The following is a 17,831-nucleotide window of genomic DNA, read 5'->3' on the forward strand; positions in this document are numbered from 1 at the left end:
TAAATCTGACCACTGCTGTGGGCAAGTGAAACAGCACAACCACTCTGGACAGCAGTCGGCAGTTCCACTCTTAGGTATTTGCCCCCAGAGAAGCAAAAACGCAGGTCCTGTTAACATCACCCCGAAGGCCTGCTGATTTAACATTCCAGAAGTTTCTACCAAGGGCTATTTTTTGTAAAACTGCCATTGCTCCTAATTTAGAATTGTGTTTAAAAGGAAGAGAACACCCTTCCACTAATCACCCTACTGTGCCAAAAGAAAGCCTTAATCAAGCAACCTCGTAATTATGAGGTTGCTGAAGCAGTCATCAGGATTTTCTGTGAAGTCAGTAAACGTGAAGAGATCCACAGTAGCGTTATAAACAGCTACTCACCGAGTACTACTCATGAGAGTAGTAAACAGCTACTCACCGAGTGCCGCGTGTGGCCTGAGTCCCTCCAGGATGGCTGTACTCAGTTCTGACATCATGTTACGTACGGGTGAATACGCGTGGCCAATAAACCCAAGAACCACAGCAGATCTTTTACTTTTGTAAACCACGTTTTGTGGCTACCTGTTCAGTTTTCCCAAAGGCTGATATATTTCAATCATCTGAACGCACTGCTGTTAATTCTGCGTCAGCAAAAGTCACCTAACCAGCAACCATTACATTTTGGTACTAAGGACTATCCCTTTCGGAACAGTTATTGAAACACAGAAACAAAACGTCCGCACAAAGACTCGCGCACGAAAGCTTACGGCACCTTGTCATATCCCAACACTGGGAGCAATTCCGTGTCCTTCCACAGATGAACAGATAAACGGACTGTCGCCTGCCCACGGGACAGCGTACTGCACAGCAATAAGGAGGAAAGAACGGTCACAAATCTAATGAGCTGCATGAAATCTCAAAATCATTACCCAAAGTGAAAAGAGGCAAAAAGTACAGTCTACAACTCTTTATAGGATTCCAGACCACGCAGCTGACGTACAGAGACAGAGAGGGCACAGAGACTGCCCAGAGACAGGGTGCAAGGCGGGTGGAGTGAAAGGGGCACAAGAAATCTCTCGGGGGGGGTAAGGGGGGGGGAATGACGTGTGTCCTGACGATAGTGGTGATGGTTTCGCGGGCACGTATGTCTACCAAGCTGAGCGCACTTGGTGCTTTAAATACGTGTACTTCGGCGAAGCGGCAGGCTGGGGGAGAGTTATGCCACCCTGAATCTATCTGTTGTTCTCCTAGGAAGCCTAGAGGGAAAGAAATTCAAGCGGTGGTGATAAGAAGGCACCTGGAGCTGAAGACATGAGCCAGCTGCGGGCCACAAAGCCCGGACTCCTCGTGTGCACAGCCGTGTGCGTGTGCGTTTTTCTTTATTTAAGGGATCCACCTCCGGAGGAACCAGAGGAGTCCACCTATCCAGCAGCGGTGGAATGTGGCTTTTATCCAGATGAACTGTGTTCAGCTTTATTTGAAGGGAAAGAGGCCGCCCCCCAAATTGCAACTTTTTGTAAAAACCCTCATGGTTCTCAAATACTTGCTCACTTGCGCACACCAGGAAACTGCTCCAGGATTTCCCAGGAGGTGCATCTCATAACCAGACCCTTGTCTGCAGAAGAGGGCAATTTCTCTTTGGCATATATCGTAACTACTCACAAGGACCTGGCTATGTTTGTGCAGCTGCTCAGGTCTATTTATGTGCCTCAAAACCTTTACTGTATTCATGTTGACAAAAAGGCCCCAAAGAAGTATAAGAGTGCTGTGCAAACCCTGGTGAACTGTTTTGAAAATATTTTTATTTCATCAAAGAGAGGAAGAGTGGCCCACACTGGCTTTACAAGACTGCAGGCAGATCTTACTTGTATGAGAGATCTGGTCCGTTCCAAATTTCAGTGGAACTATGTCCTTAACCTTTGTGGACACGACTTTCCAATCAAAACCAACAAAGAAATCATACGCTACATCAGGAGCAAATGGACTGATAAAAACATCACTCCTGGAGTAATCCAAACACCACACGTTGCATCCGAGACAAGTGGAAGTCGTCTTGAATTCACCCCTGAAGGAAGTATCTACGGATCTCCAAACAGGAGATTCAAAGATGAACCACCCCATAACTTAACAATTTATTTTGGAAGCACTTACTACGTACTAACGAGGAAGTTTGTAGAATTTGTACTGACGGACATCCGCGCAAAAGACCTGCTCCAGTGGTCCAGAAACATCCAGAGCCCAGAACAGCATTACTGGGTGACTCTGAACCGACTGCAAGGTAAGAACATCCAGCGATACAGCGTCTGTTCAGATCAGAGGCAACAACAGATGCTTATTCGTAAGTGGAAATTGTATTTCACGATTTACCATGGCTTGGTGAAGAGCTCTACGTTTTGCAAGACCTCTTCCACTTTGGGGAGTACGGGAGGGTCTTTAGGGGTCTCAGGTTTGCTGAGAGAGGGCCACGCGCCCAACCAGCCCAGCTGCTTTTGTTCCCTCTCCAGAAAGAAGTATGACCAATATCTGAGCACAAATCTTCAGAAACTCCTTCATTTCTTCATTCACTTATTAAATACCGCTGGGTACCTACGAGGGCCAGACATTGTGCTAGGGGTGCTTTTAAGAATGGAATACATTAGGGGTGCCTGGGTGGCTCAGTAGGTTGAGCATCTGACTTCAGGTCATGATCTCATGTGTGGTTTGTGAGTTCGAGTCCCACGTCGGACCCTCTGCTGTTAGCACAGAGCCCGCTTCGGATCCTCTGTCCCCCTCTCTCTGCCCCTCCCCCACCTGTGCTCTCTCAAAAATAAACATTAAAAAAAAAGAATGGAAAACATTAAAAGCAGTAATTTTGGGGGTAGCAAACATGATACCTCAGGTAGGTTTTCTGAGAGAGGGAAGTCTGATGTCCTCCCTTAAGTGGACTTACTTTCTCTTTGTATAAAGTTGATGTGGCTTCAAGTCTGAATGGTTATAATGGGTCCGGATGACCGTGCAAACACTGAATCCAGCAGAAATCGATTAGGATCTTAGTTTAATCGCTCCTATCCACTGAAAATCCTATTTTCACATCTCCTCAGAGGGCTGTTATGGAGAAACCCAACATCATCATCATGCCAAGGGCGCACTAGGTGCGCTCAGGAAGTTACCAGGGATGGAGACAGGGATGAAAACGAAAGCCAGAACACAAGACCTTGGCCACGGTCGCCGCCCGCCCCCAAAGCATAGCCTTTCAGCAGATGACAAGCAAGCACTTGAAGCAGGGTTGGACTTCCCTCCACCTTTCTCCCACTACCACATCTGGGGTGGGGGGAGCACAGCCAGGAAGAGCTGGCACCCTAGGGCCAAGCAGCTGCCTGCCCGCTGTAATGCTCGTTCTGTTTCCCCCTTAGATGCCCCGGGAGCCACACCTGACGCTGGCTGGGAAGGAGACATTCGAGCCATTAAATGGAGGAACGAGGAGGGAAGTGTTCACGATGGATGTAAAGGTAAAACTCGAACCAAAGCAAAAGCAAAAGCCTTCCAATTTTATGAAAACTATACAACTGCTACCTGGATGACATCAGGAGACGATCGTTAGCAGAAGTAGTGAAGGGATTCGTGAGTTTGCAATTACATGGGGCAATTTTTTTTTAAAACTTCTTATTTATAATATCTAGACAGAAAAGCTCACAAATCGCTAAGTACTTGGGTTGATAAATTTTCACAAAGTGAACACACAACTCGGCTGCAACTTTACAAGTTTTAAGATAAAAATACACAAGCTGGTGGGTTTCTTCCACCTGCCCCTAGAACTCAAACTTAAACATTTATTTTAAAAAAGCTCTGTGTCTCCCTGGACCTCTACCAGAGCAGACAAGTGAGAAATGCAGGCGATTGATCGATCGTTCCAGGGCTCAGAGGCTGGCAGCAAACTCTTGCTGAGGGGAAGGTCTTTCTGCTTTGCCCTCAGGAGACTCTCCCTGGGAGCTGTGAATTCTTTTGCCCCTTTGTCTGGTGTCCCGGTGGTTTTAGTTACCAGGACAATACAGAACAGACTTGGGGTGGGGACGTCAGTGTCCCTCTTTGGTGAAAAGGCTGCAAAAGCAGCAGCTGACTGCAGACTGAGGCACAGCCACTGGGAGAAAATGCCTAGGGAGTGGGAGACCCAGCACCGGCCTCTGGTCCCGCCATTCACGCCTACTCTCCCCACCGCTCTGCCCCCCACCCGCGGCCCCACCCGCGGCCCAGGGTGAGATGGCTGGGAGGAGCAGAGGTGACGGGACAACAGTCACAGCCCCATGCGGACTTGCCGGTAGGGAGAGGTGTGAACGCTCTGGGAGCCCATGAGGAAAGAAAAACAAGGCGTCTGATCTTTACGGGGCCGCAAACTGTGCTGGACAGAGAAGGCAGGCAGAGCGGGGCAGACGTGTGTGCAGGTGGCTGGGGCACAGCAGCCTCTCTCCCAGGCATGTGGCCTGGCCTTTCTGTCTACACACAGCTTCCCAACCACCACAGAAAATACCGCACAGACGCAACCACTGATTTTAATAGCGCGTCTAGGCGTGGCCCCTCGGGCTTGAGTCACAGCAGGTCAGAAATACAAAATCAACCAAGTTCACCCAGTTTCCCAGCTATTTAAAGGACTGATCTCAAAGAAACAGGTTGTAGACAAATTAAAAAATGTAAAACCCAATACCAGAGAATAACTCAAAGACCAGCAACTCCCGGGGCCATGTACACAGCCACTCTCCTCACAGGTACCAGGTCGGAAGGGCTGGAATAATTTTCTAGTGTTTTCAATAAATAGTTTAGCCATGATTCAATTAGGGGGCTCTTCACACAATAAGAAGGTGACAGTTACACAGGCTAAGAAGCGACCCTGGCCTTTCTTTAGAAAGCAGGGCTCACTGCCATTACACACTGGGGTTGACAAGATCGGTGAATAAATGCTCAGGAAAGGCCGGGGTCGGGGTTCAGATGCTTCCTGAAAACATGATTCACTCACAGAGTAAGAAGTCATGAAGGGTGGCTGCTACCAATAATACAGTCATGATTTAGAATTCTTATAACGACAATCTGAATATTTCAATATTCTGTAAATCTTAACAAAAATCACTGTTGCCCCAAAGCGAACACTTCAGCAAGTTCTTGCCGTTGCTCACTTCAGACTGCAAACTGTCCACTAGGAAAGCAGCGAGACAAGTGGCCGCCAAGAGTCAGCCCCCGCCTTAGGCCGAGCCCCGGCAGTGACCGGGGTAGAACCTTCCGGAGCCCTGCGCTGGGCCCGCAGTCAATCCTCACAATGACTCTCAGGTACTCACTATCGTATTCACACCTCACAGATGAGGAGCCCCAGGCTCAGAGAAGTGAGGTCACCCCCAGTGTCACAGGAAGCAGCACAGGAAGTGGCAGAGCTGGGTCTCTAAGCAGGTGCAGCTGTCTGCTGCCCCTCCAGTGGACGAGCATGCACAGGGTGACGGTCGTCCTGCTGTCACCAGCAACAAAGAGTTTTGTTTACCTGTAATCACCCAAACGGCATGAACCCAACTCTGAGGACTTTCCACAGGCCTGTGCCCCCTTCCTGGCTCACATTCACGTGTATATACAGTAGAGACCATCCAGCTACCACCGAGGTGCAGCTGAATCTTCTTTCACTATGTCCTACGCTGTTCACGCAGCTTGTCTCCACAGGCGTACTTTTCACCTGGTTCAGGGTAATTCTCTTGAGAGTCTGTGACACTGTGCCAAGAACGGCCACCAGTGAGAAAGATGTCAGTCGTGACAAGAGCCGCCGCTTACAGAGCGCTGACTCTGCTTGGCCCTTTACTAGGTGAATGCGTGCTCACTGGGGGAAGGTTCTTTCCGCCTTGTTCCGGTCTTACAAACAGCGCTGGACGGTTCCACCCCTTTTCTGTATTTCCCCCAGATGGGCTTTCAGAAGTAGGATCGATGGGCTGGCCTGGAGAGGAAGGCAGGGCGGAACTGAGCAGAGAGCAAGGTCTCCAAAGTGGACCGACCTCTGCCTCACACGCAGACCGAGCGCTCACTCCTCTGCGAACCGAACCGGAGGTGGTCACGAAGCACCTTGCAGCACTGGCCGGGGGGTTAACAGAGAAAGAAGGAAGAGCTGAGTGCGGCGTCAGGCACCTAACGTGTGCTGCCGAGTTCGTCGCGAAGGAACCCAGCACTGGAGTCGACCCATGATTCCAATTTTAATGACTTCTATCTGTATCAAACGCTCACTCTGCACAGGCAAGAGAGGGCCAAAGCAATGCCGCATTAACACCGACACAATCCCTGCAAATTCCCCACAACCAAGGAAAACAAACATTCGTGGGGCCCAGTTCAGAATTTAGACTTGGCCCGGCAAACGCATGCTAAGACGTCTCCCCTGTGCTCGTGACTAACGAACATTCCAGTGTCCCCTTAAACAAAGTAGCCGTTAAACAGAAAGAATGAAAGCGTCCTGCCGCCACAGATTCAAAACCCAACCCAGAAGCCCCAATCAGAGCAATCGCGGAGATCATGTTTAGTCTGACCTCCCGTGAAGCAGGGGCCTTCCCGATGACCTTGGAAGAGCATCACTTTTTGGTGTGAACGTAAACTGACGAGACAAAGGCACTAGGTTTTTGTGCTTCTTTCTATAGGGCGCTACGTCCACGAGAGCTGCGTGTATGGACCAGGAGACCTGCCGTGGATCATTCGGTCGCCTTCTCTGTTTGCCAGCAAAGTGGACTCGACAGACCCCCTGGTGGTCACGTGCCTGGAGAGGCGGCACAGGCTCCAGGCGCTGCGGCAGGCAGAAGTCCCTGCGGAGCCACACTGGCGCTTTCAACAGGAGAGTCATTTTAATACGACACGGAGCCGCTGAGCTGGACATTTGGAAGCGTCTGTGCTCTTACTGGTATCGCCGTGTCCCTGACTTGTGATAAGAGAACATTAACCAAAGAAGAAAGAATGAGAACTGATTCCTTGGTACAAGCTAGCCCTAAAGTGAACTCAGAGATACGCTATTGGCAAGACTTTCCTATAAATCACAGGCCGCTCTTACGGCTTCGAGGAGGAAATCACGAGAGGAAAGGTATTGCTCAAGGTACCGTTGGGGGCTCCTGGATCAGCCAAGTGAGGTCGGACTGCCTCAGCAAATAGCTGCTGCAAATCGAAGCCTCAAGTTAGAATAAAAACAGATCTTGCTTTGAAGATACTACCGTGTATGAGATTCTAATCAAGAGCAAACTCTCCCTGAAAACAAAACTCTGCTGATCTAAAACAGTGCTCTTTGGCTGGGAACCATGTAACTTTGTTCTGGTAATCCTAGAAAAATACAGAAGAGTCCACTTCTTTTGGGTAAAACAAAACTAATCCAGAGCTGAAGCACACTTTCTTAAAAAGGATGCTATAAGCTTCTGGAGTCAAGAGGCATTAATCGTACCTTCTGCCCTGGTGGGTACGTACTACGTCTGGTCTGACACCAACCACAACCACAGGGGGCTTTGGGGCATTTGAAATGTGGAGAGTATGCCTGATTAAGTGACTTTTTGTCTTTATTTAACTTAAAAAATTTTAATAAACTGAAATTTTAATAGTCACATGTGGCTGGTGGTTTCCACATTGAACAACATAGGTCAAAGGTGGGAATGATCTTAATTCTCCCTACTCAACAGACTCGGGTCTCTAAAGAGTCCATAACTTTTTCATTGTCCTGTTGAGGATTTCCTGTATATTCTCTTTCTCTAAAAGAGTTCATGGCATTGTACAAGACTGAAAACGTACAACCATTAAGTGGCACCACATAAAACAACTAAAATAAAGAAGACACTAAAGAAATAAATGTATAATTCAAAGGCAAAGTCTAAAGCCTCGGGAAACTGAAGCTTTGCAATGAAACGAAATCAAATCTACTTAGTCAATGAAAATAGCCCTTGGAAAGCACGAAGCTAGATAGAAGGAAAAGAGCCTTCGAAAGCACAAATCAAATGTAACTCACCATAGAACATTAACATCACCATTTCAACAAACATTTCTTCCACCTCGATGCCTAATTCCAAGGAAAGCACATGCTGAAAATGTTAAGACTGTCAAAGACAAGGCCACCAAGAGCCCCACGACAGCACAGTTCTGCTTTTCTACACGTTTTTTCTACACAGGGCTCACGGGTGGTACCAACCAGCTATGTTCTGACTGCCTGTTCAGAAAGCTCAAATTCACCACGACTGTGTCCCTGTATTTTAGAACAACTCACTAACAAGTTAAGTGCAAAACCCATTTTTAGGGGCGCCTGGGTGGCTCAGTCGGTTGAGCGTCTGACTTTGGCTCGGGTCATGATCTCACGGCTGGTGAGATCAAGCCCCACGTTGGGCTCTGTGCTGACAGCTGGGAGCCTGGAGCCTGCTTCGGATTCTGTGTCTCCCTGTCTCTCTGCCCCTCCCCCGCTCATGCTTGGTCTCTCTCTCTCTCTCTCTCTCTCTCAAAAATAAACATTCAAAAAAAAATTTTTAAAAAAACCACCCATTTTTAAAAAAGCTGGTATCTTTCCAAGTCACTTGAAACATGAGCCTAACTTCATTTCCCTTCAGTGTCCATTCACAGCATGGTCACATGACTATGAGTGGGTCCAATACAGGCGTCTACTTAAGAGATTTGCTATGAGGAGGAAGCACTTAGAATTCTCATGTCTGACATGTCTCACAGATGAGGAAACTGAGGCACGGGGCAACGATGGGACTTTCCAGGAGCACACGGCTAAGCAAGGGCAGCTGGGACTTGGACCCAAGCAGGCAGTCTGGCCCCACAGTCCAAGCCCTTACTGCACCACCTCACCTCGTACAAAGACACAACGGACTCAAACACAGAGCCGCCCTCAAAGGATCAGACGTAACAGAAGCCGCTACCTCAACAACTTACTCGAGTAACAGATAAAGTAATAATAATACAAGTAACTCAAAGGCACGGGGGAACGCAGCAGCGGGAGGTTCAGGGAGGGACAGGCTGGGTCGTAGTGGCGTGCTAGAGGAAGCACTGGGAGAGAGTGGAGGCTGACAGGCAGGCAGCCACCAAGGCTGGGCCAGGCTGGCCAGGCCAACATGAAGCAGCAGCCTCCGCTAGCGTTAGAACCAACCGGAAACTGCTGTTCACTTGGAGTCAGCCTCTTACTGCATTCGTTTGTTAAGAACACAATCCAATCACAAGCAAAAAATGTCTGAATTATGCTGCTACAGACTGTGTCTTAAAGGTGATGCATTAATAGGGATCTTGAGATCATTTCTCTTTCCAGGAGTAGAATCTTCTTGCTAATATGTAGATTCTACCGTTCAATTTTCTATTAGATTTTTCTTATACGTGAAAAAGTTCAAGGCGGCCTGTGATATCTATCATGCAGTTCCCTGAGGCTTAATGCTTTAAAAAAAAAAAATTTTTTTTTAACGTTTATTTATTTTTGAGACAGAGAGAGACAGAGCATGAATGGGGGAGGGTCAGAGAGAGGGAGACACAGAATCTGAAACAGGCTCCAGGCTCTGAGCTGTCAGCACAGAGCCCGACGTGGGGCTCGAACTCACGGACCGTGAGATCGTGACCTGAGCCGAAGTCGGCCGCTTAACCAACTGAGCCACCCAGGCGCCCCAATACTTCTGAAGACCATGAAGATGGCAGAGAGCTCACCCTAAGGAGGCCAGAGCCTGAAAAAAAAAATCAACATCTGCAGACCACTTTTGAAGATACCCCTTCCCTAACATTTTCTCCCCTCTCCGTCCCACCTCTCCATGGAAGGACAGCAAAAGGGCACCTGGCTGGCTCAGTCGGTGGAATACGCGACTCTTGATCCCAGGGTCTTGAGTCCAAGCCCCGTGTCAAGCGTAGAGCTTACTTAAAAATAATAATTTAAAAAAAAAAAAAAAAAAAGAACCAGCGTAAGTTTTTCTTCCACTTCTGCTTCACAATATGCACAGCACCCCACTCACCTACCACAAAGGCTAAATGAATGAAGCCAGAAAATGGCAAGTCAAATGCTCCTCATCATATCTCCGACATCTGAAGTGGGGATTCTCAAACTTCACTGTGCACGCAAATCCCCAGGGCGTCTAGTGGAAAGGCAGATTTTGATTCCACAGGTCTGGGCCTGCGTCGCTTAAAAAGAGAAAAACAAAAACCTCCCAGGTGATGCCAATATGGCAGGACCACGGATCGTGCTCTGAGTAACGAGCACAGGGTGTATTTTACAAACTGTAATTACTCCAATGTGTTTCTCCTTATTACAAGAAGGGAAGAACACAGTGGGGAATACAATTAGGTTTCTAGCTAGTGACTTGTTTACAGTGAAAACAAACAAAACAACCTAGCAACTACCCCTCTTCGGACCCTGCTGGCAAATCGAGTGTGCACTCCGTGCGTTTCAGAGCACAGAAGCAGAGCTGTCTCAAACCCTCGGGTCTCCTCTAGCAGATCGAAAAACCAACTGTGAGTGAAACTACTGACTGAAGAGTAGAGAAAAAGTCAACCCTGAAGATCCCGAGGGTTTCCCTGCCATCGTTCTTATGACACCGGTTTCTCTAAATTTCAGACGTTATTTTAAAAAAGAACATATCTGTTTCAGCCTCGGACTTTATCTCCCTTTGCTGGCGTTTCCACGACGTGCTGTGGCTGAAATGCCTCCATGATTCTTCCTGTTGGCACTCGGGCAGAAAGTGCTGGTGTTCCCTTGTCCCTGGGCATCCAGCTGGGCCACCTTCCCCGGGCTTCCCTGCCATTGTCAGGTGTGGTCACAGGCAGCGGAGGTGATGAGCACCACTTCCGGGCCTGGGCCGAGAAAACCTCCTACGCTGGGTGCTCCCTCCGCTGCTCCCGTCAATGGGACGCAGCACATTCCCAAACCTAGACGAGGTGTGAGCCGTAAGACGGCAGGAGCCTGAACCTTGACTCTGCCCTGGATAAGAGCTGCCGAACCAGGAACTTTTGCTGTATTAGCCACTGGAACTTGAGGGCTGTCCGTCTTAGCGGTCAGCCAGCCTTGATGGACATACTTAGTATCACTGAACTTCGGAAACTTTAAATTACAAGTATGAGCTTGATTCCTGGAAACAGTACACAAATGTGTCATTCAATTTAATATTTTATTTTTAATTTTTTTTTTAATGTTTGATTTTGAGAGAGAGAGAGAGAGAGAGAGAGAGAGAGATGAGTGGGGGAGGGGCAGAGAGAGAGAGAGGGAGACAGAATCTGAAACAGGCTCCAGGCTCTGAGCTGAGCGGTCAGCACAGAGCCTGACGCGGGGCTCCAACCCACAAACCATGAGATCATGACCTGAGCCGAAGTCGGACGCTTAACCGACTGAACCACCCCGGCACCCCTCAATTTTTTAAAATGTTGTTGTTTGAAATCTCCATCTAAGAGGAGAGCATCTACGAACTCACTATAATCCTTCCTCTCACGTGTTAGAACCCGAAGCCCAGAGTATTCCTGAGCCAGCAGTGGTGCGTGACCTAAAGCTGATGGGCACCGGGCTCTCGCTGTTCGCCGTGTGGGTGAACAGCTCCCACTCACGTGTGCCCCCGAATGTCCACGCTCTTTGCTTTTCTAAATGGCAAATACCATATAGTGGTATATGCTGAATGTGTCCCCCACAAAGAGTTGAAGTCCTTGCCCTCTGTACATCAGAATATGACCTCCTTTGGAAATCAAGTCACTGTGGATATAATTAGTTAACATGCAGTCACTAGGGTGGGCCCTAAGCCAGTATGACTGGCGTCCTGATAAAAAGGAGACATCTGGACACAGAGAGGACTCCGTGGAGACCGCACCGTATGAAGACTCACAGGAAGTAGGTGGCCATCTCACAGTCCTTAGAAGAAAGCAGCCCTGCCCATACTGTGATTTCGGACTTTGGGGCCTCAAGAACAGTACATTTCTGTTGAGTTGCCCAGTGTGTGGTGCCTTGTTAAGGGAGCCCTAGGGAACCGATAACATCGAGTATTCAACCTAGCTATGCAGGGGCAGTTTTTACATGAGTCCTAGAAGCTTAAAAGTGCTCACTATCTTGCTTTTCTGGCAACAGATTACTTTTTAAGAAAATTCTCGGGGCCCCTGGGTGGCTCAGTCGGTTAAGCGTCCGACTTCAGCTCAGGTCATGATCTCACAGTCTGTGGGTTCCAGCCCCGCATCGGGCTCCGTGCTGACAGCTCAGAGCCTGGAGCCTGCTTCTGATGCTGTGTCTTTCTCTCTCTCTGCCCCTCCCCTGCTCATGCTCTTGCTCTGTCTCTGTCCCTCTCTCTGTGTGTCAAAATAAATAAAGATTAAAAAAAATTAGAGGAAAAAAAGAAAATTCTCTCCCTGAGGTATTCCCGAGTGATAGCCAGTGTCCTGCCTTGGCTGCTGGCGGTTCGGACAGTGGTGGGGGCCGCCCTTACGAGACAGGAAGAGCCAGCACTCCTGGTTCTGACCTGCCCTCTGCTCCCCGCGTCAGCCCTGCTGCCTCAGTTCCCCTTTCCTCCTGCTTCCTTCCTTTCCCTTGAAGTGCTCAAGGTACTGACGTTTACAAGTTCACTAGCATCCAGGGGCACCCAGGTGGCTCAGTCGGTTAAGCATCTGGCTCTTGATTTCGGCTGAACTCATGATCTCCTGGTTTGTGAGTCTGAGCCCGTGCTGGGCTCTGTGCTGACAGCAGGGAGCCTGCTAGGGATTCTGTCTCTCCCTCTCCCTCCCTGCCCCTCCCCAGCTTGTGTTTTCTCTCTCAAAAGAAATGAACTTAAAACAAAATTAGAAGTTCACTCGTATCCAGTCACTCTCCAAGCACCAACACAAGGTCTCAGGTTCCCTTGCAATGCTCTAGTTCCTTGACGTAAAACCAGCTTCTCTGTAACGCTCCGTGCAGGCAGCCCTGTTGTGCTACAAATGTGTCAACGTGGTCACCGACGTGGACCGCGAGGGGGCCTATGCAAAGGACAGCTTCACGCCATCCCAGGGATGGTTCCCATTCCGGGCAGAAGAAGACAAAGGCTGGCTGCTGCGGACCACTTAGTCCCCCAAACCCGGTCGCCCACTGGAATCATTCTGGAAACTCCTGAATAAGAGCGGAAACCCATGGGGCGCTACTCCAACCATGAAGATTCTGGCTCAGTGGGCCTGACGTGGGCCACGGGAGTGGACACCACCGCGGTGACTCTACCACGCGGCCTGGTCTGGGAACCACGGATTTAGGGCGTTTGGCTCCTGTAATAAATTTCAGCTTCATTTCCCACCTTCTCATAGTTCTATGCTTTTCAGCAGACTTCCTGAGTGTTCTTGCGAACGCTCGAACACACAAAAAACACCTTCCACACTCTGGGGGAAAACACACATACACCTGAACAGAAAGTCTACGTAGTTCCCCTCCTGCCCGAAGGGGGCCCAGGCCAGTGGAGTGCTGGGTCCCGTGGTGTTTCGCCCATGGGCATCACCTGCACCTGATGCCACAGTCGGACTCCTGTTCCGCTGTCGCTCTCCGCGCATCCCGCACAGGTCTACGCGTTCGTGCTCCCACGGGCGTCAGTGGCTCTGCGCTGTAGGCCCACCTGCACCTGCCCCTTGGCCTGGCCCTGGAACTTCCCACCACCCCGTGGGACTCACTCCCCTGGCCTCTCCCCTTGCTCCCACACCCTGCCCCACCCAGGCGGGACGACACCTCGCACCTCTGTCTCCACAGGCTGCCTGGGCAGCCTCCTCCCTCCGATGCGGCAGCTGCTCCTCTCCCTCCTCCCTGATGCAGCAGCGTCCAGCTCTTCCGCCACCCACACCCACACGCTATGCCACCTACATCCTGTCGCGTAGCCTCAGGCCTCCCCGCCGATGCGCCGTCAGTGTCTCGATGTACTTCTGCGAACGTGCCCGTTTCTAATTTTACTTAGATTTACTTTAAACGTTAACGGGGCATTCTTGCCATAGGTATAAAAACGGCACCCCTGCCGCACACGTAAAGCAGCCATAACCACGCAGGACACAAAACAAGTCTCGCTTGACCCGCCAGCCGGAGCTCCGCGTGCAGCATCCTCCCCCCGCAGCAGCCCTGCACGGGTCAGAGAGCCAATGAAAACCTACTCGGAGCCTTGCCCCTCGAGGCACGCAAGAAGTCTGAAGGAGCCCGAAATGCGAGTCCCCGGGGCGCTCTCCGGTATCTCGCAGACACGTGTAGGGTCCCGTCTGTGCACTGCCCCCCACCGACACTTGCACCACTGGTGGTCACGTCCCGACCTCTGCGAAAGTCTGACTGATGAGAACCATGCTCTGCCTTCGAGGCTTAGAACGCATGTCTCCTCCTTCATAAAGCCACTGCTCACCGGCACAGTCAAAAGGAAGTTCTCTGGCCCCTGAGCTCCAACGACATCTTTACCATCCACTTGGAAGATGGCCTCAAAAAAAAAAAGTAGGGGCGCCTGGGTGGCTTAGTAAGTTAAGTATCCAACTTCGGCTCAGGTCATGATTTCATGATTCATGGGTTTGAGCCCAGGCTCTCTGCTGTCCGTGCAGAGCCCACTTCGGATCCTCTGTCCCTGCCTCTCTCTGCCCCTCCCTCACGTGCGTGCACACACTCTCTCTCTCTAAAATACACACTTAAAAAAGAATAGGATCCTTCGTCTGACTTAGGATTCCTGCAGGACTGCACTCCCTTGAGCACAGACTGGGCCATCCCTTTCCTAGGAGCGCCTGTCACCTCACTTTCCACACAAGATGTCATAAGCACAGGTGAATAAATGACATGAATCAATTTCTGAACGCATTCTGTGAATTTCTTCTCTTTTGTAAAAGCTTAACGAGGCAGATTCCAAATTCTGGGATGGCTTTATTCATAGTCACCCTAAACTGGAAACAACTCCATGCCCCTCGGTGACTTCTTCACCAGCAACCAACTACCTTTGGCCCGCATGCAGTCGCCCAGGGTGTCCTCCACATCTGGCTTCTTTCACAGAGGGATCGTTTTGAAAGTGCAGGACACCTGGTCCAGTTTAAGCTGCTTGCTGGCTTCCCACCGCACCTCGAACAAGATCCACAAGCCCCAACGTGGGCGGCTGGGCGCGGTATGAAGTAACCCCTACCTGTAAGTTTCTCCTACTTCTCCTCTCCTGCACCACCACCCCCCACCCCCGCTCGCCCCCCAGCCTTCTGTTCTCACACTAGCCACATCCTGTCACTTCCCAGCTTTGGCTCCAACTCTGCTTGGCTGGCTCCTTTGTGCCCTTCAGGTCAGCTCAAGCCTCCAGGGGCGCCTCTGTCACCACTGCGCCAGCCTCTCTCCCTCTGGGACGTCACCCCGTTTCTTTCCTGGCATCTGTCACAGTCGCTACTGCCTTGAGCCTCCTTCCCTGTTGTCTGAGTGCCTCTCCAACTGGGATGTGGGGTCCGTGAAGGCAGGGACTGTGACGATCTCACCCACTAGGCTCTCCCCCCATATAGTGCTCAGGACACAGGCTGGCCCCTGACAGGTGTTCAGTGAAAGCTGTTCAACGAAAGGATAATTCACAACAGGGAGAACCAGAACGAGGGGCTTGAAATCCAAGCTGAGTTAACATGGGTGAAAGTACAATCGGGAGCTGTTGGCATCCAGATGTTAAACTAAATGGTAAGTTTTCTGCAGGCGAACAGCACGCCAGAGACACAAATGTCTGGGGGCTGCCGCAGCAACACTGTGAAAGTGGGGCCATCGGTATTTCTGTCATGTGACCCGAACAGGTGAGCTCCTACATCATGTATTTGCTCTCTCGTGTGAGCACTTACTGAGGACACAGCACGTGCCCTGCAGAGAATAAGCTCTGGAGGGTGATGAGACGGACAAGCCTCGCCCCCGCTCCCAAACACTCACAGGAGGAGCACAGGGGAATTTTAGGGCAGCGGAAATACTGTGTGTGATGCTACAATGGTAGGTACACATTGTCCCACGTCTGTCCACACCCACGGGACGTGCAAGTGAAACTTCACATAAACTGGAGATTCTGGGAGATGGTGTGTGAAGGCAGGGTCGTCAGCTGTAACAAATGCACCCCCTGGTGGGGATGTTGACCGGGGGGGGGGGGGGGCAGAAGGAATAGGGGAAATTCTTTACTTTCCTCTTAATTTGCTGAGAACCTAAAACTACTTAAAAAAAAATAAATAAAATCTTATGGTGGGGGGAGGGAAAAAACAAAGTAACCACCCCTGTCCTGTGGGAAAACCACCATGGAACTACCAATTACCTTCTGATGAGGAGAGTGAGCTAACAAGGTGCCGGGGGAACAGGGAAGGAGGCTCAGCAGCAAAGGTTCACAGGGGGTATGACCTCCCCAGGCTGGTAGGTCACGGAAGACGGAACAAAGGCACAGCAGAGAGGTCAGGGAGCAGCCCAAGCTTGGCCTGAGCCGGACAGGCCTGTAGGGACTGGTCACCAAAGGCTGTCTGGGTCTGTTTCCAACAAAGACGAGCCATGGAAGGGCTTTGAGCAGAGAAACAACGAATCAAGTCTATTTCAGAAAGAACTGAAGCATGTTGAAATGACACATGGAAGGAGGAACCCTAAACCGTGTGACTTCCTCAGCTACCAAGAAGGAACAAATGACATGTGTCAACAACTCACCGTGTGACAAACTTCTGCTTTTATCTCTTTCAAGGCTCGTTCAGAAAACACACAACCACAGCACCGCAGGAAGCAAAACCTGGAGAAGGAATCCAAAATGGAAGATGACTTAAGTAATAATTTTTAAATTACAGCCGGATTATCAGCTAACATTTGTTCAGTTCAGACAAACGCCAAGGACTAAAACAGAAAAATGGTCACATTTGATTCCATTACAGGAAAAAAGCTAGTACGTCCTATATACCTATTTATACGTAGAAAAAGAAACAGAAATAGAAAAAAATACAGGCCATGGTCCCATTCCTGCTGCCTTGCAAAAATCCTTTAGAATCAAGTCTCTCCTACAAATAAGATAAATACATTAAAAATAAAACCACAAACATAAAAAGTCAAAAGACAGAATAGGAACTCAAAGAGAGAATATTTTATATATATATATGAGACTGAGTAGGAGTATTCAAAATGCTCTTAAAAAGCAAAAATAAACAGTGTGCTAGAAAAATGGGCAAAAGACATTCACATGTGATTCACAAAAGAACTATAATTGGCCAAAACATAAAAAACGTTTAACCTCAACTGTTACAGAAATTCACTGCAAAACGTCATATAATGTTTTACGTATCCGACAGTGACAAAAGAGACTGAAGGTGTCCAGCAGGAAACTGAGGAAACAGGCATGTCTGTTGGGGGGCGGGGGGTGGTGCAGCACGGTGCATCTTAGAAGGACAATTTGGCAGAGTCCCGCACAAGAATCACCTTTCGGAACGTCTCCTATAAAACCTGCCCACGAAGGTACAGATGCGTAAATATGTATTTATGAAGTTGTGCAGGACAGCGCTGCTTGGAACAAGGAAAAAGAAAGCACCTAAATGTTTGTGAGCAGAGGAATGGGTACGTAAGTTCGGAACACTCACACAGCTATAACAAGAGTAAGGTAAATCTGTATGCAAGGCTATAAAAACACACTCAAATTAGAGAAGAAGGACAAAAAAGAGGTTACGATATGTATACTGTGTTGAACACGTTTACATTTCTATTGGCAGAGGCGTAGGGAAGTGTGGTGTATGTGCGTTGGTGCTGGGCGGGTCTACAGGGGGCATTAAACTCCAAACAACCAAGAATGCTGCCGCTGGAGGCGAGGACTGGGGGAAAGGGGCAAAAATCATCAGGTGTACATTTTACTTAACTGTTCCTCTAAAAATGCCACAATAGAAGGTCTCTCCAATTCCCTAGGGATTATAGTGGCTGCAGCTTGCCTCAACAAAAACCCAATTAACAACAACCATACTAAATTCACTTACTGTT

At 49.4% G+C, this 17,831-nt stretch overlaps 2 protein-coding genes across 8 annotated transcripts in view; one reads left to right on the forward strand and one right to left on the reverse strand.

Moving 5' to 3' along the window:
- The window catches only part of LOC106970327 (beta-1,3-galactosyl-O-glycosyl-glycoprotein beta-1,6-N-acetylglucosaminyltransferase 7), a 27,788-nt gene extending 18,442 nt beyond the window's left edge, over positions 1–9,346 (forward strand). For 2 of the 5 annotated variants that reach the window (XR_008289029.1, XR_008289030.1), the window contains exons 2-4: positions 1,223–3,235; positions 3,364–3,459; positions 6,601–6,626. Coding sequence is in view for 3 of the 5 variants with exons in the window: in XM_015066944.3 (XP_014922430.2) it covers positions 1,283–2,249; positions 3,364–3,459; positions 6,601–6,824 (1,287 nt within the window). In the remaining 2 variants the exon portion in view is untranslated. Of the gene's footprint in view, positions 1–1,222; positions 3,236–3,363; positions 3,460–6,600; positions 8,415–8,644 lie in introns of those variants that run through there. The other 3 variants (XM_027046866.2, XM_015066944.3, XM_027046867.2) reach the window with 3 other exon arrangements.
- RTF2 (replication termination factor 2) overlaps positions 1–17,831 on the reverse strand; it is a 41,876-nt gene that overhangs the window by 14,655 nt on the left and 9,390 nt on the right. For 2 of the 3 annotated variants that reach the window (XM_053199791.1, XM_053199790.1), the window contains exons 5-6: positions 16,527–16,605; positions 14,260–14,331 (exon numbers count right to left, since the gene is read on the reverse strand). In XM_053199791.1, coding sequence (XP_053055766.1) covers positions 14,260–14,331; positions 16,527–16,605 — 151 coding nt within the window. The remainder of the gene's footprint in view (positions 1–14,259; positions 14,332–16,526; positions 16,606–17,831) is intronic. The other variant, XM_015066945.3, reaches the window with a different exon arrangement.

This window comes from Acinonyx jubatus, chromosome A3, assembly GCF_027475565.1.
Source record: "Acinonyx jubatus isolate Ajub_Pintada_27869175 chromosome A3, VMU_Ajub_asm_v1.0, whole genome shotgun sequence".
Classification (NCBI taxonomy): Eukaryota; Metazoa; Chordata; class Mammalia; order Carnivora; family Felidae; genus Acinonyx; species Acinonyx jubatus.